The sequence below is a fragment of the Ptychodera flava genome, chromosome 14 (genome assembly GCF_041260155.1).
Source record: "Ptychodera flava strain L36383 chromosome 14, AS_Pfla_20210202, whole genome shotgun sequence".
Lineage (NCBI taxonomy): Eukaryota > Metazoa > Hemichordata > Enteropneusta > Ptychoderidae > Ptychodera > Ptychodera flava.
The window spans coordinates 3,860,846-3,886,778 of NC_091941.1; the positions used below are offsets into that span (position 1 = coordinate 3,860,846).

The 25,933-nt window shown below is 40.8% G+C and overlaps 1 protein-coding gene and 1 long non-coding RNA gene across 5 annotated transcripts in view; one reads left to right on the forward strand and one right to left on the reverse strand.

Moving 5' to 3' along the window:
* Positions 1-13,425, reverse strand: part of LOC139149020 (uncharacterized) — a 30,472-nt gene extending 17,047 nt beyond the window's left edge. For 3 of the 4 annotated variants that reach the window (XR_011556063.1, XR_011556062.1, XR_011556061.1), the window contains exons 1-3: positions 12,165-13,425; positions 2,085-2,179; positions 1-1,467 (exon numbers count right to left, since the gene is read on the reverse strand). The exon at positions 1-1,467 is cut by the window's left edge and continues 1,490 nt beyond it. This is a non-coding gene — a long non-coding RNA (uncharacterized lncRNA). The remainder of the gene's footprint in view (positions 1,468-2,084; positions 2,180-12,164) is intronic. The other variant, XR_011556064.1, reaches the window with a different exon arrangement.
* LOC139149019 (hepatocyte nuclear factor 3-beta-like) lies at positions 10,334-21,950 on the forward strand. The gene is made up of 3 exons (XM_070720508.1): positions 10,334-10,795; positions 19,249-20,550; positions 21,047-21,950. Exons 2-3 carry the CDS (start codon positions 19,548-19,550, stop codon positions 21,079-21,081), a joined length of 1,038 nt encoding a protein of 345 aa, XP_070576609.1. The 5' UTR covers positions 10,334-10,795; positions 19,249-19,547; the 3' UTR covers positions 21,082-21,950.
* Positions 21,951-25,933: the final 3,983 nt, after the last annotated feature.

The following is a 25,933-nucleotide window of genomic DNA, read 5'->3' on the forward strand; positions in this document are numbered from 1 at the left end:
GGCAAGCGATGTTACGACGCACTTGTATTTGTGTTCGTGCTTTGTAACATTATATAATATTTTATACCAGTACATAGTTCCATTGTGTTATTCTTGCTGCATGAGTAGCCAGTTTGACTACGCTGTGGGATGGTGCCTTGTTTCCAGTCAGAGGAAACAATATTACCTGGGTGATATTGAGCTTGTTTTGACGCTTACTTGTACGACGTACATTATGCAAGTTTTTATGTTACAGCACCGAACATGCTCAAATTATGGTATGTTACGGGTCGAATGATTTTTCGCAAAAAATAGAGAAATAAAAATATAATTAAATAATAAAAATAGGACACATGTTTTTCAAAAAGCAGTTTGATAGTCATTTTAACGAGTGTATGCAAATGAAACCCAAGCGATTTGAAAATAGCGAGCCTTGTCATATACTGGTATTGGTAAGAAGTGAAGGTTGATGGTAAAATGAAAGAGGCATCGGATAAAGGACTTGTTGTCGGCTACCCGTAAAGTTACGCTCTCACATGGGACTCAAAAGTTGAGCAATAGTGGGGCTGAATGGATGGATAATGCTGAGCGCGCTAAGGGGGTTCAAAATGTTGGAAGGAGGATTAGCAGTTCACAGATGTGTTTATGACTAGACATCGATAGGGAATTATTTTTGTCCAATTGAGTGAGAGAAGTGTTATTCAATTCCATGATCTCATAGGAAAGTGTTACAAGCCTTAATTCAAACTGCTTTCCTATCTGCTAACAAAGAATTTATATTTCTGAAAATGAGAGTAACTGTTTAGTAGGTTGAATTACTGAAAGGAAAACGAAATTTTAGCAAAAGTATATTACATGTTTGGTGAAAAGAAAGATATTCGTTTTGTGTTTGCAAAAGTAAGTAAAAATCTTGCGTTTGATGCTTTCGTGTAGAAAGATCACTATCATTGAGAAATTTCACAGAGTGCAGCAAGACACTGGGCGTAGGAAATGGAAAGCATATTGTACTACTGACTTTTAAATTTATCGGCAATTTAATATCAGATTTGGCTCAATTGAGAAACCTTTAATGGTCAATTAGTCATTAGTGTTTTCTATTATCGAAAGTATAGTATTCCATTTATTTTGTTGTACTTGTTTGGACATGTCGAATGAGCCAGTGTTTAAACTTTGTATGCAGTCCATAAAGCACTAATAGGGATAAATATATTGTTGGAGTGCAATCACATGTAATGGACCATAACTTTAACTTTATGTGATACTTTCAAACGTTTTGTTCCATCAAACAAGTAAGTGTTGGTCTACCTCTACGTAAAGTGTAGAAATTAGCCATGCTCGCACACTGTCATGTGTACCGTATGCAACGTTGTTGTTGACTGATGGATTCTTGTCAGACTTCAAGTTCAATGCGCTTGTCGACAAGAACATTGGTCACGAAAAGCACAGGGACTGGATTCATAAGTGGAAGACCAAGCATTTCGACATGACCTTTGGAATAGAACAGGACAATTTATTTAACAAACAAAACAAAAATACTAGGAAAAAACACAGCAAGATACAGCTAGTGGAGCTTTTAGACCTGTGACTGAAACCGCCGGCAAAGTATACGGAACACAATGTGCGTAAACATGGTGTGTTGACAAATGCATCACGATTATTTTGGCATTCTGGTAGGAGTAGAACACAAAAACCAACTTGATATACCGAACATCATGGATCAGATCTGACAAGTTGCCTTTCTTGCTTTGCTTTTCACACTTACCCCCATCAAAAATCAGTTGGGTACACGCGTTATATGCAAAAAGTCATATTGTCGATGCAATTGATAAATCGCCAAGAGGGTCGTAACAGAAAGCTAATTCCAGCTAAAATCACGAAATTAACCGTATAGACATTAGTTAACAAGAGAATGGCGATTGTTTCAGGGACTAATTTCAGTATCTATGATATTGCGTTAGCAGACTATAAATTGTCCCAATCCTGTAAACCTCACGTTTCAACAGTTCCGATAATTTGAGGAAAATTAAAAAAAATCAACAGAAAAGAAACTCTTTGGCGGTCAGACAAACTAATTAGTATGTCAGGAAATAAATAGTAAGAATTACATTGATATTGTTTCCCCACTGTCCACTGGCTTGGTAGCTTTCTTTTCAAGCTGGTCACATCTCGGTTTACTGGAGCATTTCACCGGAAGCAGCCTCTGCAAAAATAATAGAAATTTGCATGTGATCGTCCATAGTTGTGTTTACAAGGCCCGAGGGAGAGACGTGGATGTGAATGAAAACGGAGACTTAAAAAAGTGGTGAACTTGGCACAGCTTGTCTGCTTGTTTACTCTGGTTTTCACCGAGAATCTGGTTCATCTGGTGGGTGGGGTTAGGAGTGAGAACGTTACTGAGAAAGAGACGTTCATCTTAGCAAATAAAAATGTTTGCCTGTGTTCACTTACGATGATGTAGTGGCCCACCCACCACTTTGTGCGTCCAACGGCACAAGTTGCTCATAACGATGTGCGCGTCGCTTGCCGCCATGTTCGTGCTTTTGGAAAAATCAGTGAAAATACTCTCCCCTTTCTTAACTAGTTCCTTAGTAACTACATATGCAATAATACTTGAAAAGGGCGCTTTCTTCCTTTGAGAAGGTAGAAAGCTTTTTTCTCACGGTTTCTGACTCGCCCTCTTTTGAATCGGAGAAATTAGTCTCCGACAAAACATTATTAAAAACTTTAAACACACAAATCACTTTATTAAACATGACAATAAACCGTTCAATTTGCTTTTAGTGTGTGTTCAGAACGGTTGATTGCACTTAATGAAAGTGTTTTGCTTGTTCCTTTTGCTGCAGTCTATTGTATCCGCATTCCCATCGAAAGACCGGCTTTCACGAGGCACAAACAGTGTTATTTTAACCCTGTGCTGCGCTAGCAAGTCTGACAATCGGCGAGTAGTCTCATTGAAAAAGATCACAAACGCTCGGAGAGACCCTTCTTTTCATTAACACGGGAGAGTCTGACCATCATGGTTGGGCAGACTGGTGCTGCAGCGTTTTTTCCAACTCCATTGAGTCGAAAACAAAACTACGGTGGCTCGGTTGAATTGGCTGCTCGGGGATGGCGGTTTTCGGGTGTTTTTTCTCGGCGGATTGCCACCTGTACACCGTTGAACAGTCGCCGTCTCGGCTAGTCGTCTTGCTCACCGATAAGGAAGAAGCAGATTACTTAACGGCTTTGAAACCACCTGAATGATCGCATTTAGACACGCCGTGAATTGGGTTATGCTTTACAATGCCAAGACACGCGGGTGAATTAAGCTATCGCTATAATTGGTATTCATATGCTTAGCGTCTTTTCGAGTGACCAAGGACAACAGTTGTGTCATAAACAATCGCTCTTCATCATTGCTTTCTGAACGGCTAATTAGGTATCAGATTGATGTGAATGTCATTGAAATCTGCCCGGCAGGCAGAATAAAAAAAAACTGATATCGCAACGCTTACTGGATCACGATTAAAACATTCTAATTTTTGGGATTTATTTTGCGAGTACCTGTGGCATTCCAGGAGCCATCGAATATGATAAATGTCTGGCTGAATTGGTAAAATGAGACAGGCTTGTACCGCCATTGTTACGCAAAAAAGACGATTGATATCAACATCGTGTAAATCATTATTACAAAGTAAATAAATTACACCCATCTCGTCCTCATTCAGGGCGGACGAATTATCAACCAACAAAATAACATGGGTGCCGTGTCAACAGTTGTTGGGTAAATTTAATTGGACTCGGTGCTGTGGTTCTGATTGTTTTGTCCTTCACACAGAGGTAATACCGAAACCCATCCTTTGACCTATATCAACTCCATTCAAAATAAGTATACCCAGTTGTAGTTTGTTGAGTGATATCTAGGGCTCTACGTTGATTTTTCAGTTTTGAATTGCAAAATGTGACACTTTCAGCTGGTCAGCAGCGACCCACCTGACATCTGTGTGCTGTTGAATGTTTACCGCTTGAAAGTCACAAACAGCTACTTTAGGGAATTTGTACATTTTGAAAATTCTAATGGCCATTCATCATTTTTTTTAAAATTCCAGATAGCCTGACTCATCACATAAGATAAAAGATGCCGAGTTCATGGGCTAATGCAGGGATACAGCGAATTAATAGTGAGAGTTCGTGGTCAGCAAGCGGGAAGACAGGGTGGAATCTGATCTCTGAGTTGTCTTGAAAGTAGATACTGCAGCTTAGACAAACAAGCATAAATTTCGCAAACTTTTCAACACTAAACTTACTGTCTGAGCATATAAGTTGTTGATATCAGATATACTTCACGCCGTACGGCCACGTATATATCAGATCGGCAAATTTTGACTCGCGGTTCAAACAATGGCATGTGCCTAATTTGAAAATTGCGACGAACAAAACAGAAGAACGCTATTTTCGATCTCCAACGGGGTTGTCATTGTCTTTCTAGTGGCTGATTTTTTAAATGGGCGGCACAGTGCCTTTGACCATCCAAGGGTGACAAAACGTTATTAATCGATTTTGATTATATATGAAAGACAAGTCATCGACTAATGGCTTTCTTGCCTGCTCCAATTTCGCAGATGTCAGTGATGAAACGATTTTACAATACAGTGTGAAAAATTGTCTGAGCAACCTCCAGAGAGCGAGCCCAGGTATTGTCATATTGTTGGAAGGGGTAAGTGCGTGGGTCGGTGTAACCCCCACCGCCCCTGCGAGGAAAAATACGAAGGGGTTTAAAGGGGGGGTGGTCGTCGGAACTCTGCTCAAAGGTTGCCAGGGACCCCTACGACCGATGTAAACACTGTATCTAGGGTAGGTTGGCCATTGATGAAAGTTGAAACACGCTTGTTAACAATGAATATCGTAAACTTTATATGTTGCAGCTATGTTGATGTGATGCATATAGATATCATGCATGAAATACATTGTTTGTAAACAAAAAAGTCGTACACGCGTAGTTCCGACGACCACCCCCTTTAAATACACGGGTGAAATCTAAATCGCTTCAATCCATCACTGGGCTCTGGTGTGACTCCGCTTTACTGTAGCGATTATCAAGGGCTTGTGCCGAAACTATAAGTGGGGACCTTGTTCTTGAAGCGTTTATGGAATACACATATTAAATCTATGGAGCGTATTCACCAAAATGCTAGACATATGAAATCGTTACTGAAACATTCGATGTTGTCAAAGAGGAGTTTGACTCTTGCACTGAAATCCAGGTATTAAATCTGTGAAAGACAGCATGGTAGGGTTGCAATCTAGTGTTTTCTGAAACGGTACAGTAAGTAAATGTTCTTAGCTTTCGTTTTTGCCTAAGCTTATTTTTCAGAAACAAACTTTACGGTCGTTGGATTAGAATAATGTTCCATATGCGAAAATGAAACAAAACACTCCTTCGCTTAAAAGGCCGGTTGCTTCACCTTCATTTTCACTATTCTTGTTTCAATGTCAACAACAGCTTATTGTTCTACTCCTAGAGTATGTTGAGATACTCAGTATTCAGCTTGTCAACTCAGCCTGTTCTCGATCTTAATGAACAGACTGCATTGTTCTTGTTGACAAGTTAATTCTGGTCTGGACAAGAATTCAAAAATAAACAATTAATAAGTGTTTTTATTTTACACGTATAGACGCTATTTTCACAATACTTGGTGTTTCAATAGGCTTTTGGGAGTAGAACAGTAACATGCAAAACAAAACAGTGAAAAATCTTCTAAAGTTACAGTTACTGGTCCTTTAATATCCGAGATGACTTCTCAGCCTATGTTCACCAGGACTGGTTTTGTCGATTAAAAATCACAACACATCCAGATATAGTGGTGTTTCTTGAAAGTGCCGTGAGTCAATATCATCAGCTGACTTGAGAGAAACTTGGCATTACTCCTCATTCGTGGACGCGTAGTAAAATCCACGTGACTTGTGACCATAAACTTACTCATGTAATGTTGAATTTTGTGACTTTTTTGAAATTAATGACTCGGGTCAAAATGTTCATGCATGGATTTAAAGTTACAGAACAACATTTTTGCATCGTGTATATTAAGTTCTATGCAGGAGAAATTTTCTCCCTGTCTCTTTCAGACTACAGCTCTCCAGAAGAAGAATTTTTAAAAAGATTTATATCACTGATGAAAGTAATGGCAGCTCTGAATGTTGTCTATCATATCTCAGAATTTCACATTTTGTGGTCTCTAACAATTCAATTACGCCATTATTTCACTCCGAATATATTTAAAATAATATTTAATACACACCGTTTAAATTTATATTTGAAAGTTATGCTGGTTTTCTTCTGTAAATAACCTATTTGTAAAACGCCGATCATGTCAAATAATACGTTTCTGTGCCTTCCAGAATGGGGGGGGGGGGGGGGGGGGATAAGGTCAACACCTCTAAACAGTAAAAGGTTTACAAATTGTCTCACTTTTCGCAGGACTATGCTTAAAGTTACGGAGAAATGTTTATGGGTGGTGGGTTTGAAATACGCATGTCGGGAACTATTATGTGTAGGACCCAACATAAAAGGGATCCTGCTTTAATGGAAATTACAAGTAGTTAGGATTTGGCAGGTTTGAAAGGGAGCAAGTAGGCTGGGTTTCCGGAAATATCTATTTGCTGGCATCTTGTGAAAAGTGAAAAGGTTTTATTTTTGTTGGCTTTTAAAAGCGGAGGGTGGTCATTCGTGCAGCGTTAGATTCCTTATTTTTTACTGGTTTGTGCAAAGACGTATTAAGAGCGTTGGGTAGAGACAGAGATCAAATTGAAAGTCAAGCGCGATGAAACTTTAGTCGTAAAAGTACACTTTGTACCAAGTTCAACTCAATGCAATTTAGCATAAATACTTTGTGACGTCCTTTCTCAGATGTTCAAGTTCACCGCTTTGTTATGTTTAGGCGGGCATCTCGCTGGCGGTTTGTTCATCGCTCTCCAGGTGGTAACAAAATTGACAAAACGCCATCTTTCTCTTTGTATATCATTCTTCTCACCACAACAAAGGCTATGTGCGTGCATTTATTCCCTGGCGGTCCCATCGTCCACGTGCTATCATCATCAGGCTTCCCACCTGCTAAAGAGGCAATTATATGCCAATCGAAGAACAATAGGCATAACCGCGAAAAGCTATCGGGAAGTGTGAAAAATGCTACATTCGGCACGCACCATAAAGGCTAAGAGTGTTTGCTAACCAATCAAATTTGTGAAAACCCTAATTGTGAGAGCAATTGTTCCGCATTCATGGACGGGAAGATTCCAACACTTAAGTTGTTTGTTTGCTAATTTCGTCAATGCAAAGACGTTAGCGTGAGAGCTAATTACTGTGCTTCATTAATGTGGATAACGAACAAGGAAAATGAGCACAAAACAGAAAGTTCGCTTGTTACCCTGGATACGTGCACTTTCAAACATCCTTATTGTGGTGTTTTACTCTGATCGGTAAGATGCTGCAATTCGTTGACTTTGTACATCCAAACAAATGATCTCCGGCGTGTTCAGATCACTCACTTGTACAGATCTGGTTCTATATCCAACGACATTGCCATGCCGCGCGCTGAAATTATTTTTCCAGCTGTACGCTCGACCTTCGTCAGGCCTTCTTGTATGATTCTCCAAACACACGTTTACTGTCACAATAGAGGTGTATGTGCAAATCTTTATACACGCAACCATTGCAATTAGGACCAGTAGGTGAACCTGACATGAGAACCGGCAACTACTAAATGGTTGCATATCAGTGGAACGTATCATAGAGCCAGTAAAGACAATGTCAACTATTAAACGCATGATAAATGTTCATATCCTATCCATTCCGTTGATGAAACGAGCACGGATGCCAAAAAATAGAGGATTGATAAAGAGCATCAGAGAGAAAGAGCGATTTCACATTTCCTCCTTAATGGTCTGTGAAATGGATAGGTGGTACACCTGCCGATTTTCCAATGCAATACCAAAAATGCATTAAAATAACCCCAACAAGGATTTAAGTAGAATGCTAAAAGTCGGTGGTAATTCACGCAACCTTGCGTCGTTTGTCGCTAAGATATCTAACATTACAAGCAGATCGTTATCAGCTTCTCGCTTTAAAATGGATGCACGTTCCAAGTGGATGTATTCGACAGAAAAAAAACGCGCGAGAACATTTTATCCATAAATAATTTATTGCTCATCTTTAATTGTTTTCGGCAACCCAGATGCTTTTTTAGTCTATGCCTCAAGGAAAAAAACACAACGCATTGAATGCAAATTCCAAAAAGAATATATACAAGAAACAAAGCAAAGGAAGAAATAAAGAAAGAAAAGTTGAGACGAGACTATCAGTCAAAATATTTAGTTGTTAAAAATTCTCCATAAAGGACGAGGGAGAAGGCACATTGACGATAAGCCATGCAATTTCATGGCACTGATGATGTGCGAAGATCGGTTTGACAGTGTTCCGGGGAGCACTAGACCCATTATCGTTTTGCGAATTTCAAACATTAAAAATGGCGTTGCATTTGGCGATATTTCCCGTGAGACTGGATGTTTGCATAGATGTTTATGCACAAAATCGAGCGACTCAATAACCTAAATGGAAAAGGTAAACCGTGGGTCGCCTGACAAACACAGAGATATTGACACTGCTCGCTAAATGCAGTATGTTATATTGATATTCCCCTCTAAATTTATTTGCGCAAGACATGTGCGCCATTATTATTGCAAAATTTGTAAATAGGTTGCGCTAATATGTTTACCAACAGACTGCGATCACCGTACGGCAATCTCTGTGATAACATAGCGACACAATTCGAAGCTCTTCATAAACTATCAACACGACAAATTAGAGGAAAAAATTAGAAGGAGGAGCCTGTTGATCGTCGAGCTAAAGGCTAGAAAATGTGAAGATAGATTGTATTTGCAATCACTATATAGAGTTTTTTGGGGGGTCATTTGGAGGAAAACTAAAATGGAAATATCAGAAATCGACATGAGCCGGGAACAACGGACGTCGCAATCGATATTGGCTTTGAAATGTTGCAAATGGAAATGGTTTTCTGTACAGAAATTCAAACTAGCGCTTGAGTGGTGTTCGTTTCGTCGTCAATTACGACAACAGCAATGTTGCATTGCTTGGTTTGATTGACATGTCGGTAATAAAGTCTTATCGATCGATTTCACGTTGGGCTTGAGCGTTTTAAAAGCGCGGGGTTTAATAACACGGCACTGTTGTAAGCCTCGAAGTCTTCAATTCCACGTCTAATTTGAATTTATTCAAGCCACAACATGTGCTCCATTGATGAATAATTGCTGCAGATTTTTTGTTATTCGACGAAATAAAATAATAAACACAGCTATTAGCAAAATAGACGGGCTTCTTTACAAACGAGACACAGAAATAGACTATAGTCTGAATTGTATTAAAAAGACCCGGATGCGTGCATACTGGGCGAACTCTTTTATTATTGTTAAATTAAGCGTTTCTGTGGAAAATTGCAATGATCATGCGGTTATTTGATTTTTGTAATGAATTCTGTGGCAAGCCTGCAATATCGGCCTGTACTACTTTGTATTCAACATTGTACCGTATAATCGTAATTATACAGTTTACAACTAATCAAGTCGTTCCAGTGACATCACAGATCAATTTCACCCTGTCACGACTAATTCTCTTTCTTTCGTGAAAGTTGTACATTTTTAATAACAGACCGTTGTGCGCTAGTTTTGTTCGATGGTTGTTTGGGGTCATGCGTTCGAATTTGTATAATTTGTCCGATTTGGTCCTGAATAGTCGGAACTTTCCTACTTATGTGAACTCTAGTATGCTAGAACGCTATCGATTGAAGAAACCTGAAATCACTCCGCTAAAAAATGTAATTTATAATATTAGTTTCCTAGTTAAACCATTTCAAAACGCACATTCTAGTATTATTGCGCCTTCCGAACCTCAGTTAATGGTTTTGACACCGCGGCTGTACCATAATGACGCAAGTGTGTTATGTTACATGCTAAGTACAACTTCGGGCTATCATATGCTTCAGGATACAGCCGTTTGAAGCCTCCATCCCCTTACCCCAGGTTCATTTCGTGTTTGCTTTCATCTGCAAAGCGGGCCCGGTATTTATTTGCTGGAGTCCTAGACCGACATCATGGGGTGAAAATATATCAAAGCATCCCTGTTAACGAGTTTGCTAATACTGTTCACAGAATTACCCTCCAAATTGAACATCAAACAAACGTGTTTTCATATTCTATTCCTAATACTTCCCAAACTGACACGTCCAATTTGTTTTCCATTTAACGTGTAGAACAGTGTCAATATGAACCAATATAAACCTTAATCATGATATTGAGCTGCGATTGCGGCAAATTACTCAAATTGCTCGATCCAAAAACTCCTAACATTAACAGTGGGAGGCTGGGAGCGCTCCGCGAAAGAGAAGTGCGCTAAATCCTGTTTTCTAAGATGATAGACAGAATATCAAATGTGAAAATAATAACAACTGAAAGTGAACAATCGGATTGTGAAAACAAGTGAAAACTCATCGTTCAACATTGTTTAACACAACGAAACGGACACTGATGACGCACAAGATTATATCCATTGAACAATAACGCTGACCACTAATAGCCATGCTTTCCCATTTCCACTAATTGCAACATGCGACATTTCAAAGCGACGCGTACCATCACCTCTGTGTTTCACCCCGGAGGCGGGACTCGGATATTCAAGCGTCTTTTTACACAAGCCCACACCGTTCAGATCGCAGAAAGGGCTAAAATTAGCTCACCAGTAAAGTAGCTGTATCAGATTCCAATACCAGTAAGTATCGAAAATAATCCTCTTTGTATGCAGTCATATTTTATGAGCTTTGCGAAAAATAATAGCCCACATCTTCCAGTGACCACACGTATCTATCCGATGTGCAGTGAGGGACACAGCGGGAAATGTCAAATACCAGCATAAGGGCGTGATATGGGTATAGGCAGGTGTCTCTTCAATCACAATTATTACATGCTTTCTTGCTTTTTAGGTTTCACAGTCACGAATTTCCCGTTTACTGGGAATTTAGATGTATGATTTAAAAATACAAAGACTGGAATATGTCATACATAATTTATAATAAGATTAGTGTGAAATAACATTAATTAATTTATCAATTAATCCAATTTATCACGCGTTTCGCGTCCACTCATTAGCTAGGATGTGTAGTATTTATATCGTGATATTGTATTTTTATTTTCAAGTTAACAAATAAACTAAACTTTGCCGCTGTCTTTTCTTACATTGCACGTCTAATTAAGTTCAAATATCCGCGATTATTAGTCATTATTGTAGGAAAATATGTTCAGTTTTCTCTCAATTTGTTTCATTTTGGTGGAATCGCGATATACGTTTACTTTTCCGGCAACCGGGCTCGATTGAACATACGTGATTTCTTTCCAGTCAACACCGAAAGGTTACCCCAATGGTATTCTACATACGAAGTTATATCGACAAATTGCTGTAATCGAGGGGAGAAATTAGGGCCATGACGGTCCTATTATGAATTTTGAAACTCAATAAAGTACAATACACATTCACTATTACTCTTCACTATTACATGCCAACGATCGGGATCAAAGTCGATGCATGAAAAAAAAATTGTTAGGATTTCCTAGAAACCAAGAATTTCACAAATAACCTTTGAAGACATGGTTTGACAACATCATTGTTCCGAGCATTTTCTATTATTGGTGTTTACAGGAAATGGGAATTCTCTACCACCTGTGCGATTGCTCCGAGCGTCAAACGTCGGCGACTGCAGCAGCCGGCCATTGACGTTTGGCGTTCGTGTACAAATAAAAATCCACGAAATAACGATATCACCCCTGGCGTAAATCATTTCTCAGAATCTGTTGTGAAATGCCACGTTGACTCACAGTGGTGATTCAAAGTTCTTAATATATACCCATCGAGATATATGAAAATCTTTTTGTACCACTGTTCACTCGTATGGAGAAACTGTAGCGTTGAATGGAAAATACAACTCAAAGAGAAGGTGAAAATCGCGTCATTGATTTTTTCCATCACAATAAAAAGCTGCTAGTGAAATGGTAACAGTCAGAGACAGCTATGAGCAGTCTGTGTCCGGTAACAATGTTCCCAAAGACGTATTGTTTCTATTGAAATTGATACTGTTATACAGTACCTGATTCAGCTACAGGCATTGTTGGGCCATCTGGCAACGGGAACGCGCAGAAGAAACCTACCAATGTACTTCTGTGGACGTGTCCCTCCTGTCTGGCTCCAATCCTCGGAGGGTGATGAAGGGACCCCGTCAAATCCCTCCCACAAATGTTGTTTAGTACGAACATATAATAAAAGTTGTTTGCTGATCGGTTGACGCGGACACATGGTAAACAAGACAACAATAGCTGAACACACAAAATGGCGGGGCCGGCTTATGTAATTGGCCTATTACTTACATTATCGTTTTCTTTCGAGAACGCTAATAATGTACAAACAAAAATCGATGATTGTTGGAGGAAAGTGATAGTTGATGAGGACAAATGTGCGAAGCCACACCATCCCAGCAACTTGTCAGGCCGCTATATAATTAATGCGACTGAAAAATCGAAGTCTATTACATTTTTTCAGAGACCAGATTTCTGCTTATTTTCAATTTGTGTCTCGGTTCGGCTTTTTGTCCTATGCCTTTGAGTTGCCCGTCCTATAGAGCAAGGTGTGAAACCGTGTTAGCTTCGATCCGTCTTGAGCTATTGTGACAGAAGAGAGCTTCTCCCCGGAGACTAATAGCTTCTATTAGGACACAATAAACAGTGTTTATCCTAAGTCTTCTGTTCATGTAGTATTATTACAATCTACACTCGCGGCAACCGGGTTTCCAGCAAAACTCTAAACAAAATAGTCTACGATTCGCCTGGAGAAACAGACTGATAAACATTTTAATTAAAAAAAAATCAAACTAGCCTTGGTGGTAATAAAGTTCATATCGATACTTGTCACTGTATCATTGCAGCGGATGAAACCGACTGGTTTGACGATTACCTGCTTCAAAGCTGCTTTAGGGGCGGTTTCTTTATGGGGTTTAAATGTGGTTGGTCCGGACATAATTGCCATTACTCTGTATTTTTGCAAGCGATTCAAAGGCAAATTGGTTACAAATACTGTTACAATGGCGTTGACTGGTCTTCACCGTTGTAGCGTATACACTTTACCAGTTTTACATCCACTTCAGAAAAAGCCTTGAAAAGTGGCTCATTACCAAGAGCAATGATTAGCCCTACATGTTAAGTATGTTAAAAGCTTTCCTTTTCAGTTGGACCTGCCACAGATAGCAATGTATTGGGACAATTCTCCTCGCAGACACTCCACAAAGGATGACAATTTCCATTGTATCTTCGTTAAAGTGAACTGTGTGGCCATATACTGCCGGGTGCATCTGTCGCCTTTGCCTCTTGCCAAAGTGATGCGCCATCGTTCCAATAACACAACAGCGACTAAATCAAAACAAAAATATAAATAAAAATGTAATAAACGCATAGAAAGCAACATCAGGACACGATAGCGAGACAGTAGCATCCCTTTCTGTAAAATTCAAATCTTTAATGCGTCACTAGAGCACTAACTCGTTCAGTCTTCACTGCACTGCAACCTCAGCTAGGACTGCTGATAACCTAAAGTATAGGAGTCACCCGGGGACGCCAAGTCAAACACCACCACTAAATATTTCATCATATGAAATTGAACAATTTTAGTCAATTACTTAAAAGGAGGCAAACTGATCAGATTACAGATGTGATCGCAAGTCTTTGTTGCTATGACAACATCCATCCATTGCCGCTGTCTCGGTAATTCAAAAGATTGATGTCACAGGTCGGTGTTGCTATCAAGTTCGACCATTTCCAGGCTTTAATGGTACGATGTCGAAAATTGAGGCCAGGGAGGGCTTTCGTTACCTCTGAAGGTCATCATCAAAACCGATGATATTCAAAACGTAGTTCTATCGAAGAAGCGTCCAAGTTTTATGTGCCACCAAATCACCTGGTCTCCACCGTAAATCAAACTAAATTGTCGTGAATCTCGTCAAAAAAATCAACCTTATACTGTTTTTATGGCTCTAAATAGAAAGTCTGTGCTCTCAAAACATCACCTGCGGTAAAAACTACCACATCGGACAAGCAAACAACAACAAAAACAAAACAAAACAATAGAAGCACGGTCTACTTGCTGCAAGTAAACACCTTGTAAATAAAAGCAACCGTGGAGTGTACTTTGGCCATTGATTAGGGGCGGGGTTGGGGCAATACAGTGTGTATGTCAGCCTTCTCTGCCCTGCTATGATGAGATACAGTCTTCTCAGCTGTCGCGGTGTTTGAAACTTTATCTCGCCCCACTTATTTTTAACTCCAGTCTTTTTCAGAAACCGCTACTTGGACTGAAAAGACCCGTTTCTTTCTCTGACTGGACGTATGTTTCGTGCAAATGGCATCCTGAAATATGATCTGCCCGATCAAATTTAGGACGAGCATGAAATCGACGGGGACGAAAAACAATATGACAATATTGGTGTTTTCGTTTTCTTGCTAATATCTGTGTCAGGGTTCAGAGAGAACGACTCAGAATAAGACGTAAAGCAACTCAAAAAACATGTGGCCCTCTATTTCCCAGCGTGATTCCATCCCAACTATAAACAAATTTTGAAATTATTGAATTAGATGTAATCAAGGGAATGGTGTTGGTGATATAACAAAGACCGGAGCATAGAGTGCCTGACCGTTGATCTAATGAAATCGCAGCCAATTTAGGGCGTTGGTATACAAATGAGACACGGCCCAGTGTTAGCCTGTGTGCCATATTCACCGCACCGGAATTGAACAATGACATAAAATTACCTACAAATGTGTCGTCTCGCGAAACAAAAATACAGCCACGGGGAATAAATTACATATCATCGGTTTCATCAGTTTTCTGCTTCAGGACATGGAATGGCAAACCTGAGACGAACAGTTGAAAAGAGTTTCTTAGATAGACATAAAAAACCCGAATGCTTGGTGTTTATGTCTCCGAAATTGGCATTCTGTGTCAGGTGGTGGAACCTCAAAAGGACACGATGGAAATTAATATGAGACGCATTATATTTTGATGTATCACGAATTATTTGAAATGATGAATACATGGATAGCGACGTTTGGGCGAGAGCCATGGTAGGTTGCTGTCCAGAAACTATTCGTTGCCTGGGCAACGGGCGCATCCATGCGAGTGCAATGAAGAGGACGCGCGTACCACATCATTACATGGTTTGGACAGTTTAATTGGTGACAGATCCAGTTAAGGACATTTGATTGTCTGCATCGCCAGGGGAATTGTCGTATTTCATGCCGTATTTGAAATATGACGCACAATTATACCCGCTACGGATGCAGACGATTTTGTTCTCTCACTGTCAGCTTTTTTAACAGTCTTGGAGTTTCACAAGTTAGACTCCTACCGATCTTTACCGCCCTAAAACTATTATAAACACAATATCCGTGCGGGCGGGCGATCAGCTTGTCCAACGAAGTTCACCGAACTAATTTCTACCAGCAAAACTCATTTTCTTGGAAATTAAAAGTGCACCGAGTTGCTACATTTACGACATAATTCACATGTCGAACCACGTTGTAAAATCGCCCCCTCTTTAGAATCCTGCAGAAGCTAATTATATTCGTGAAATTCGATACACGACGGAAAAACAAAGCGAGAAACCGTTGAATACACTGTCTCCTTGAAATCACTACATTACGAAATATTACACAAAATGGTATTAGAGTCACGAGTAGATTTCAACGTTGAAAACGTATACCATTAAGTTGTAAGTTTTCTTTCAGTGAGGGGGATAAGTTTCAATGTTTGCCCAGGTGTTCAGTGAATCCACCCATCAGTCGGTTGCTCCATACAATCAGCCCCTCGCATCAAAGAAGACCATAGAATAGACAGGCCAGACAAAGGCGTTTCAAGAAGACAGTGCGCAATCAAAGTATTAACATGCTTGGAATCTCGACTTTTCCCCCTTAATAAATTCACATTATCAAATGAACGCTGGAGCTCACAAGTTTGAGAACATTTCGGAAAGCGAACATTCACGCCTGCTGTTCCGTACAGTGGCTGGATTTCTCGCGTCATTTTTTACTATAAAGCATGCAGAACTATAACATGCCCACTGAAAGTGCTCGGGGACAACTTTTAATAACATGAGCAAATGCCGTTGTATACCCGTGAGCAGAATTCTGCCTAAACGGGCGGTTTGTTCAGAACGCCGACATAATTTATGTACAGCAAATCACACAGTGGGTTCTTGCTCGCCAAACTGCATTGCGTGATGACCATATAGTGAAAAGCAAAACGGAAACAAAGAAATATACGGTTATTCACGCGAACGGAAAAAATGGGAACGGAATCTGCCTGGCTGTGATGGTTGCTCGCTAGTTCTCCAAATACTAGCATGGCGAAATACTAGTACCACTACATGAGCATGCACTGCATACAACAATGTTTTCTGGTGTCTACTGTACACCACGGTCCCTCTACAAATGTGTGGAGGGCCGTGTTTACACTCTCATATTACTGAGACTTACAAATAACGTTCACAAAGTTACAATAATTCTGTGTTCTCGAAAAACACAGTATGTAAGACGTTCTAGTACTTTGTAGGTCATGGATCGTTATGATAATCTGCCTGGGGAGGGGCAGGCTCTGAAATGTACGGCGTCCACAGGATGTGGCACAGGTGTATCGGTCTGTGATGTTCCATCAAGAGTCGGTGGCAGATTTATCAAAGGACAGAGACGCGTGAATGGGGACAAGCTATCGCGTCAACACATAGGCTTGTCTACACCAGATGACATCCCTCCTCGGGCATTGTGTTACGAAACACAGGAGTCTGTACAGAATGACGGCGTCGGCATAAGTTTGGAAGACTTCCGGGGCACGCGTTTGATCTTAGACGCTGCAATGCCGCCTTTACGATGCGGGTGTCAGCAGTCTGCATCGCCGTTTCAACCCTGTGGATTATCCGGTTTTGGCTTTTACCCCTCTAGGCCCAACTTTTGTTTTCCAATGCGAGTCATCTGACCGTTTTCGTTTTGGAAAAAATTGGACAAGACAACTGTATACAGCTGTTAGTTCCGGATGAAAAGACTGGCGCTCCTGTAATAGTCGTCGTCTGAAATGGACAAAAACACCGATACCGAGTCGACCGTGAATAAGTACGCCAGTTAGTCTTCAACATTAATTTGAAGAGCAAAAAAAGAACAGCAAAAGAAAAAAACCATCATCTCCTTTTAAACGCTACTGTAACGATCACTGAGCTCCGCGGTTGACAGACATTCTTTCAGAGTTGATACGAAGCAAGAAGCGTTTGACCCTACTAGCCTGCTATGCCATAAATATAGTGTACAGAATGGGATTATATGCAAGCAAATTGAAGCTAGAAATATAAACAGCAAGTATTTGACCAAGAGTAGTAATGATAGCTCAGGTACACAGGGTCCAATTGTAGTCTATTTGACCAACGTTTAGTGGGGCATACACGCAAACATAGTATAACAATCAACGTGACGTCAGAGTGGTATCCAAAACCGACCAACCAGTTCTATGAAACGCGTGTGGGCTACAGCGATTCCGTGGGTCTGTTTACAAAAACACAAGGCAACAACTTGGGGTAAAGATTAATTAATATCATGAAAATTTTAACTGTTTTTGATTTATTGGTATTTTTTTGAAACTACTGAGAAAGTAAAGATCATGTAACAGCAAATCCTGATGACAGAAACAGATTACGTCGACGATGTATGAAACAGATCTAAAATTACGGTCTATTTTGAGCGCTGTAAAACAGGTGAGATCTTTCACATTAATCTGCCGTCCACTGCCCCGTTTTCGACAACGTACAAATGCCATTGAAATGAACAGGCATTAAAAGGGACAGGACGGTATCGATTTAAAAAGCAATGAAAAGCAACCCCGTGTTCTTTTCTAATTCATCGACAAATTGCATTGTTTGGAGGAGGGCGCACTTTCCCACCCTTTCACTCAGCTCCAAATCGCTTTACTATTAGCGAATAGGGGGGCGTGTCGGTACGGCTGTGACTCATAGCGAATGCTGGCGACATCTGCACCTTGTAGCCAGGTACCGGTGATTGACAAGAAGCGACTTTACTAATTAATGCGAACGAACAAGCGCAGTGATGAGATATCAAAAAAGTGTGACACACAGGAAGTCAACCACGAGCCGCCTATCGGACGAAATGAGTCGGCAAATAGCGCCAAAATCCGAAAAGAAATGCGTTCTCGTCTACAACAGTACGTGAAAGCTTACGAATATACGTACTCACGAAATTTAATTTGACGGTGTTTACAGCCCCAATCATTGATAAATACGCACTCTACACACTTTTATTGGCATTTATTTTCAATGCAAGCACTCGATTTTACTTTATTTTGCTTTTTAACATTGATAGTAGACGAACAAATAGACAGATCGAAGGTTTAAACACACACCACGAACACATTAGCATGTAGCCGGGAGAAGTTGCTTCCACTGTTGATAGTAATAGTAAAAGGGAAGTGGGGATCTTTTTTTCCTTTGCCTTTTTGTAACATCGCGAAAAAATCTTTATTTCCGATTGTGTTTGAAAGTAGCTACAAAGTCGATATGGAAGCCCTCGCTGGAAGTCAATCATGTGATTATGCAATGTCTGAGTTAAATCTTTAATATTTCATTCCGCTCATTTTAAGTTTAAAAGATGTAGGAAACAATAAACCTTTATTAGACTCCAAGTCGTTGGACGCGGTCCTGTTTGATTCTGCCCATAACATGTCGACGGGGCTTCGTGTACCCCAGTTACAATCGTTACGAAGAAGAATTCGTCAAACTGTCGAAACGTGCGCTCGCATAATGTGATGAAAACAATAGAACTCCATGAGCTGTGTGACGTCATATTCTAATGAGCCATTTATAAAAAGAAGAGATTTTAGACTTTGTCGCCGATGATAGACATTTTCGTATCTGATAATACCTGTCGCTTCCGTCATGACATACTTGCAACTCTTATCGCATTGGCTGCGATTTGGTATTTGAAGCCAAGTTATTTCTTTCACAAAGTTTTTAAAAGGGGCGAATAGTGACTGTGTTGTAGTTCCCTGACCATTCTACAGCCACCTATCGAAATAATGATGTTTGTCTTTTGTGTGTGTTTGATGTTTGTTTGTATGTCTCGGTTGATGGGCAGTTCGTAATGGACAAGGTGTTCGAATGCCGTTCTCGGCGAGAGGCGGAGCCTAATGCGAGATGTGTCAATGGCGTGCCGTATCGCCCCGTCTGATTTGCATCCGTACAATATAGTGGGCGGGACACATCAATTTACCGACGTCGAGCGTATTTACCTAGGTCAAACCTGTACTGGCTCTTATTTAGCTTGCCATATAATCAGCACAACTTGGAGGATCGTGACAGTTTTATCACTGTAGAGTACGACGAGTGAGAAAGAGACATAGAAGAGAGAGAGTCGACTCGCAATCACTTATCAGGATGATGCTTTCACCCAAGGCTACCTATCCCACCGCGACAGCAACCACCATGAGTTCTATGGGTAACATGGGCAGTATGAACACGCAGATGCAGTATAGTTCAGCGATGCCAGGCGGGATGAGCTCGATAAACTCATATTCCATGCCGGCGATGAATCACAACATGGGCAGTATGAACAGTATGAACACTATGGGCTCAATGAACACCATGAACATGAACACTATGGGCTCAATGAACGCCATGGCTGGCTCACCTGCCATGAACATGGAGTTAGCGAGAGCAAACTCACTTGCGAACCAGATGAACGCTGTGAATAGAGCGAGAACGGACAACAAGACATATCGGAGATCGTACACGCACGCGAAACCACCGTACTCGTACATTTCACTCATCACCATGGCCATTCAGAGCTCACCAAACAAGATGGTAACCCTCAGCGATATCTATCAGTTTATCATGGATCTTTTCCCCTTCTACAGACAGAACCAACAACGTTGGCAGAACTCTATACGTCATAGTTTGTCATTTAACGATTGCTTCTTGAAAGTTCCGCGCACTCCCGATCGCCCAGGTAAGGGGAGCTTCTGGACGCTCCACCCGGACTCCGGGAACATGTTCGAGAACGGTTGCTACCTCCGCCGGCAGAAGCGCTTCAAGTGTCCCAAGAAGGAAGCTACAAAGCTGACGCACAAAACGGAGCCAAATCACCACGAGGGCGAACACGACCAACAGCACAGTCCAAGCACAACGGCCAACAACACCGACACAACAGGTACGCCGTCAATGAACAGCATGCCCGGCTCGGCCAACTCTCAACACTCACATCACCAACAGGCACCACCGCAGCTTCTACAGCCAAAAGTTGAACCACAAACCATGTCACCACCTCCAACCAGCATGTCCACAAGTATGGCGAATAACATGTCAACGTCAATGACAATGCAAAGACCAATTCCACAACAAGCACTCGTCGCAGGAGTCGGAGCACCCATGCTTGGGCCAGGTCAGCACCCTTCATTTAACCATCCTTTCTCCATAAACAACCTTATGTCAGCGGCTGAACACAGTAAAGTTTACGAGGCTATGGGCTATGCTGGGTACAGCTCCATGAACCCCATGTCTGGCATGCCAAAGCATTCGATGGAACAAACCGGGTACACCAATCTCACTCCAAGCGAACCGTCGTACAGTCAGCTTACTACGCCGCCACATTCCACCCCTAACAGTATTACACATTAACACGAACTCCGTGAAGTTTGCATGCACCTTCCAAGCTCCGTTGGTGACCCACTGTTTGAACGACTCTCCTCTTCCTTCGAATTCTCCACAAACCAAAAATGTATATTGTTCGGAATAGCAGGGCAAGATTGTTGACCAAAAACCCAGACATTTCCTTCACCACTTATTTTTTCGCTTAGACTATACCTCGTCAGGGACACTTGGGGATCTTGGTGAGAAAATTGAACTGATCTATTTATTTTATGACTTTTACCTTACAGAGAGTTACTATGACCCACCTCTGATCAGATGGTAGGTGCAAGATTCCACAGCGAATTTATCTCATTACAGACTGTATGTGAGAAAAAGAGGGCGAAATTGAGAATGAAAGCTGTACTTTTCTGTTGATTTTGAGAACTGAAATGAATCCTTGAATCAACGAACTCATTTAATTTTGTTTTCATTTTCGGAAATGACTTGTTACGCTCTCTTTACTGTGAAGTTTGTCCTTACAATGGTCCTTCGCTGATATTTATTTAATATTGTTATATTTTGTTAGACCTTTTAGAGTTTTTTTGTCTATATATTTTAGATAGGATTTAGAACGCTTTGTGCTCATCGTTGTCTGTCGAGTGTATATTTATATACGTATACTCGCGGCTGTTTAGTGCATTTGTCGTAACCGCCACCATCACGTGGTTTATCGGATCTATTTCCAAGTGCAAATGTTTGAAAAACGTCCTAGATGAAATTAGACATTTGTGTCACCGTGAAAGGAGTGACAAACCAATCAACTCAGTTTTACATTTGTTTTCCTTTTCCTTTTAAAGTGAAAATTTTGACTGATTTTTTCTCAGTCAGATTTGGGGCAATCTATTGATTTTTTTTAAGTAATGATTTATTTCAACTCTTAGCAGTCTTTAGATATTCGAATTGTTTCTTTGTACGGAAAAAAGCGACCTCCTAGGGTTAATATATTTTTCTGTCAGGTTTAAAACTACGCTGAAGATTTTCCTTGGACTCTATGTGCCAAAAAACGTTCACTCAACAGAACTTTCTATATACTGTACTAGCTGGCGGCAGACAGTTTTTTCAAGTTTTAAAAAGATACTTCCTTGCTTGTTCTTTTAAGTCTATTTGATAAATTAAAGTTTCACAGACCTAAGTTTTATTGTTAAAATGGAATCGGCTTCTCTGTTCTGTGCATTTTTGTTGTATGGTGTCACCTGGAAAGAATGACTCGACGCCGAAAAAATGGCGGTGGAAATTAAAACGAACCGACGTCGTCGTCGTCGTCGCATTTCCTGTCTTCGTTAAAAAGAATCCACGTTTGCGGGAGATTGAAAAGTGCGCGGGAAGTGCAACGTGAGATTTGTTGAGTGTAACTTGTTTTGGAAGGCCTAGGCCCGTCCTACTTGTTTGCTCTAGCTGACATTCTGCTAACAGCATTGAAAGAACCGACCGGGCAATCTGTCTCAATCAAGTGTTGCTAGGCTGGGTGGAGGTTACGATGGAGTTTTCAGATATCACACCAGATAAGGAATTAATGATTAGCCAAACCCAATAATGGCAAATCATATTTGGCCATCTTTGATCGTCCGATTAGCTGGACTACTAAGCGACCTTCTAACCCGATGACGTAGGCACTGCCAGACGAGCACGTCAGTCTTACTACAAAATATCTTCGTCACAAAACAGGATGGAAGATGGTGAATTTTTCCACCATGATTTTTCGAACAAACTTTATGTCCGAGTCTGTGTGGTAACGCGCATAATTTTCGTGTCGCTTCCTAAGTAGATACCCGCTTGTCGTCTAAACTGACAAGAGTCGTTCTTTCAGGTTTCACTCTGGCGGTGAAAATACAAACAAATCCTATCCCCGAGTGTCAATATGTTCGAATGTTAGACATATACAGTCACGAGAGCGTCAGAATTGTGTGAAGTACGGTCAAATGGCAACAAGACCAATAGGAGCGGTGTACGATTTCTCTGTGCATCGATTTTGACACGTTGAATTTTTCACCTCGGCAATTTGCCACTTCCAGCTACTCTTGTCATCAGAAAACGGACACCGAAAGCTTTGCCTTTGTGAATACTGATTCGAGTACAAATCGCAATTTCAAATTGATATCAAAACTCTCAAGCTTTGCAGTCATCAGATGAATAGCAAGGTCAATATTTGTAAAATTATTGATAACACTTGTACCTGCAAAACGGAGTCTTAAATAGCCAAGGCGAAGATAGTGACAAAAAGTAGAGTAAAAAATATAGTTTACAAATAATCGAACTGGTTCCAACAGAAAATAAAGCGCATTTTAGTTTACGGGGATTAAAATCTTAGCTTTGTTAGAAACAGGAAGGAGAAACCCTGTTTGGTTTGTTCTGCGTGTGAAACGGCCGACGGGAAATCGTCCAGGACCGGTGTACACATAGCGTGTGCCGTTCAGTGAAGTCTATGTCATACCGCTACTTATCCACTTAGGAAGGCATTCACAGAAATGTACCTGTGATCAACAGGTCTGACTTTTAAAAACAAAACACTGACAAATCGCCTTTTCCTGTTCGCGTAGTGTAAAATTACTGCTGAAAATAGCCCAACCGCCATTAGAATCAAGCGTAACCGCGGCGTCGCCACCGCAAGAAGGAAGCGGTACACTTTACGTTCAACGCCCTCCGTATCTAACAAAAGCATCGAGTCGTTTGCAGTGGTTTTTCGCTCAATTTTTTGCGTTGTTCTGAAAACTAAGCCCATGAAACTCTTAACGCACTGTAATCGTGGAATGATGAGCATTCACGGCAGATAGGGGAAGCCCCATTATTCACTTTAATAGATAGCTAGTAGAAAACAATGAGAGGTGGTTTGGTACTAAGTCTGACTTCGCGCCACGCCTGCAAAGTCTAGTCTAACATTCGTTGCAATCTGCTCTCTCCATGTCGTGTTAAGTAACTACTTCGAGCGTAGGTGGAAAATAAAAACAACCCCCGAAATTATAACCGCCCGGGGTAAAAATCTACATATGCGCACAATTGACAATTTCATTAAGAGTTAGAACGCGTTTGTTCAGCATGGCGCGAATACCAAAGAATCATGAGCCTGTACTAGTACCGGTTTTCAGGTCTATCGATGCGCCTCGCCAAGGGCCTCAACTAGCGATATTAAAAGGGGAAACACATAGCAAATATTTTGGGTAATATCTTCCCGCTCTAACCCTGCACACAATGTGTATGCTGAGCCATATATCACCCACGCTATATTGCACACCTATGTCATACGATGACGTTCATTCCAAAGTATTCTTTCTCCCTTGTCCTGTGTGTTATCCACACTGATGAACATTTTCAATGTCTGTCCTGCAGGGTGTAGCTAACATATAAGACCCGGTTTAACAAAATATGACGTTCCAGTGTATTTTGTCCCCTGCACAGTATTTTACTCAGAATTTGTATAGAGAAATACGAACTCGTCTATTTTGTCCGTCGACAAACACGATTTGCACGATTTTCTTGTGCGTGAAACAGAAATGCGACGATTATTGCAATTTCGACAACCGATTTCGGCAAAAAATATTGTTAGAATCGCATATGTTACAAATTTCATCGTGCGAATGGAAATGTCAAAAGAAACGAATAGGGCTGGACCGTACAGGTTACAAAATAACGCTGTGTTACTTCTTAACCGTTGAGTTGTTCGAGTGGTTATGCAAAACGGGCCCTCGAGCATGCTGATCCGTGTCGTTGGCACTACTCCGATTTTGTGTCCTGAACCAAATAAAATGAAACAGTATATGCTATTGGTCCGAGTACTTTACAAAATATGGACGAAAACGATCATATGACTCCTCCAAACGCGACTGGGCAAATAGAACGAAACAGTAAATTATCTTGTCGATCTGTGACCGGAATAATTTCGCCTTTTCGAGGAATATTATAAAATCACAAGCAATAGTTCAGCTATGACGACTCCTAGTGCTCCGTTCAGGCTATATCAAATTGCATTCGCATTTCATGTTTTTTCGTCAGAATGGTTTAGTTAGCAGTCAACCAGCCAGTAAGAATTACATACTGGGTACAAATTGCTCACAGGAATTATCTATCTAAATCTTCTAAATTATATCCGTGTCGATTTCATGTCAATCCGAAAAGCACATGAAATATACACCTCATTTTCTAGTCTCGTTTGTTTTCGTGTGAATTAGTTAAAATGATGGCCATCTATATTTCGCGAGAGTAATTTAGAATTCATCCAAGAATGTGTAAACCCGGCAATTTTTGTCGAAGACCGTCTCCATTACACAAAAACTAGCAATTGTTAAAAACTCTCTGACGAGCGGAGATCCGAAGGGGCTCATAGTTCTGCACAGGTGCATAAACATTCTTTGTTTTTAGACGACTTCAGTAAAATGATTCTGATGTCACCTTTGGCGATTCAACCCACGTACGGGTCTCCATGTCTGAATCCTTGTTCCATGCTTTTCAAAACAAAGTTGTTCACAGAAGAACTGGTTTGAATGACGTCTGCCCAATAACATAATGGAGAAAATGTTTGTATATTGAAAACTCTAATTTTGGACAGGCGCGAAAAGTTAAAGGCTCTGTCAACTTACAAATTAGACGACAAACACGGTTCAATACATGGACAATTAGACGATTTACACCTCTTCTGTGTTTCCTTTGAGGAATGTAGGCCACCGGCGTTGTTTTGGCCCACTAAAAACAATGACACTGTAGTAATGGTCAGCGAAAGGTGTTACACATTGTTCCCACTACCGCAGAGAACAATCGGACGCTAATGGCACGGTAGTTTCAACGCCGCCGATGACGTGACGCTCATTTGCCGCGCTTTATTCCTCGGATTTACTGTCACGGCTAGTGTAGTGAATCACCTGGACCCCGCTACTCGAGAAAGCTATCCGGTCGCTCAGTCTGTATTAGCGGTGAGCCAGTTACATGTATCAGGGACTGTTGCTCTCTGTGAGACACCGCAGAACAAACTGATCGAAGGTCTCATTTTGTGTTTGCTATGTATATAGCCCGTTGACAAAACACTGGCGTAAAACCATGACGCTGACCCATAACCAATGCAAAATAAATCTTCAAAAGTAAGACGTGAACAAATCGCTGGCAAGACAGAGATATACTGTGAAATATTCCCGTCTCACAGACAAAAG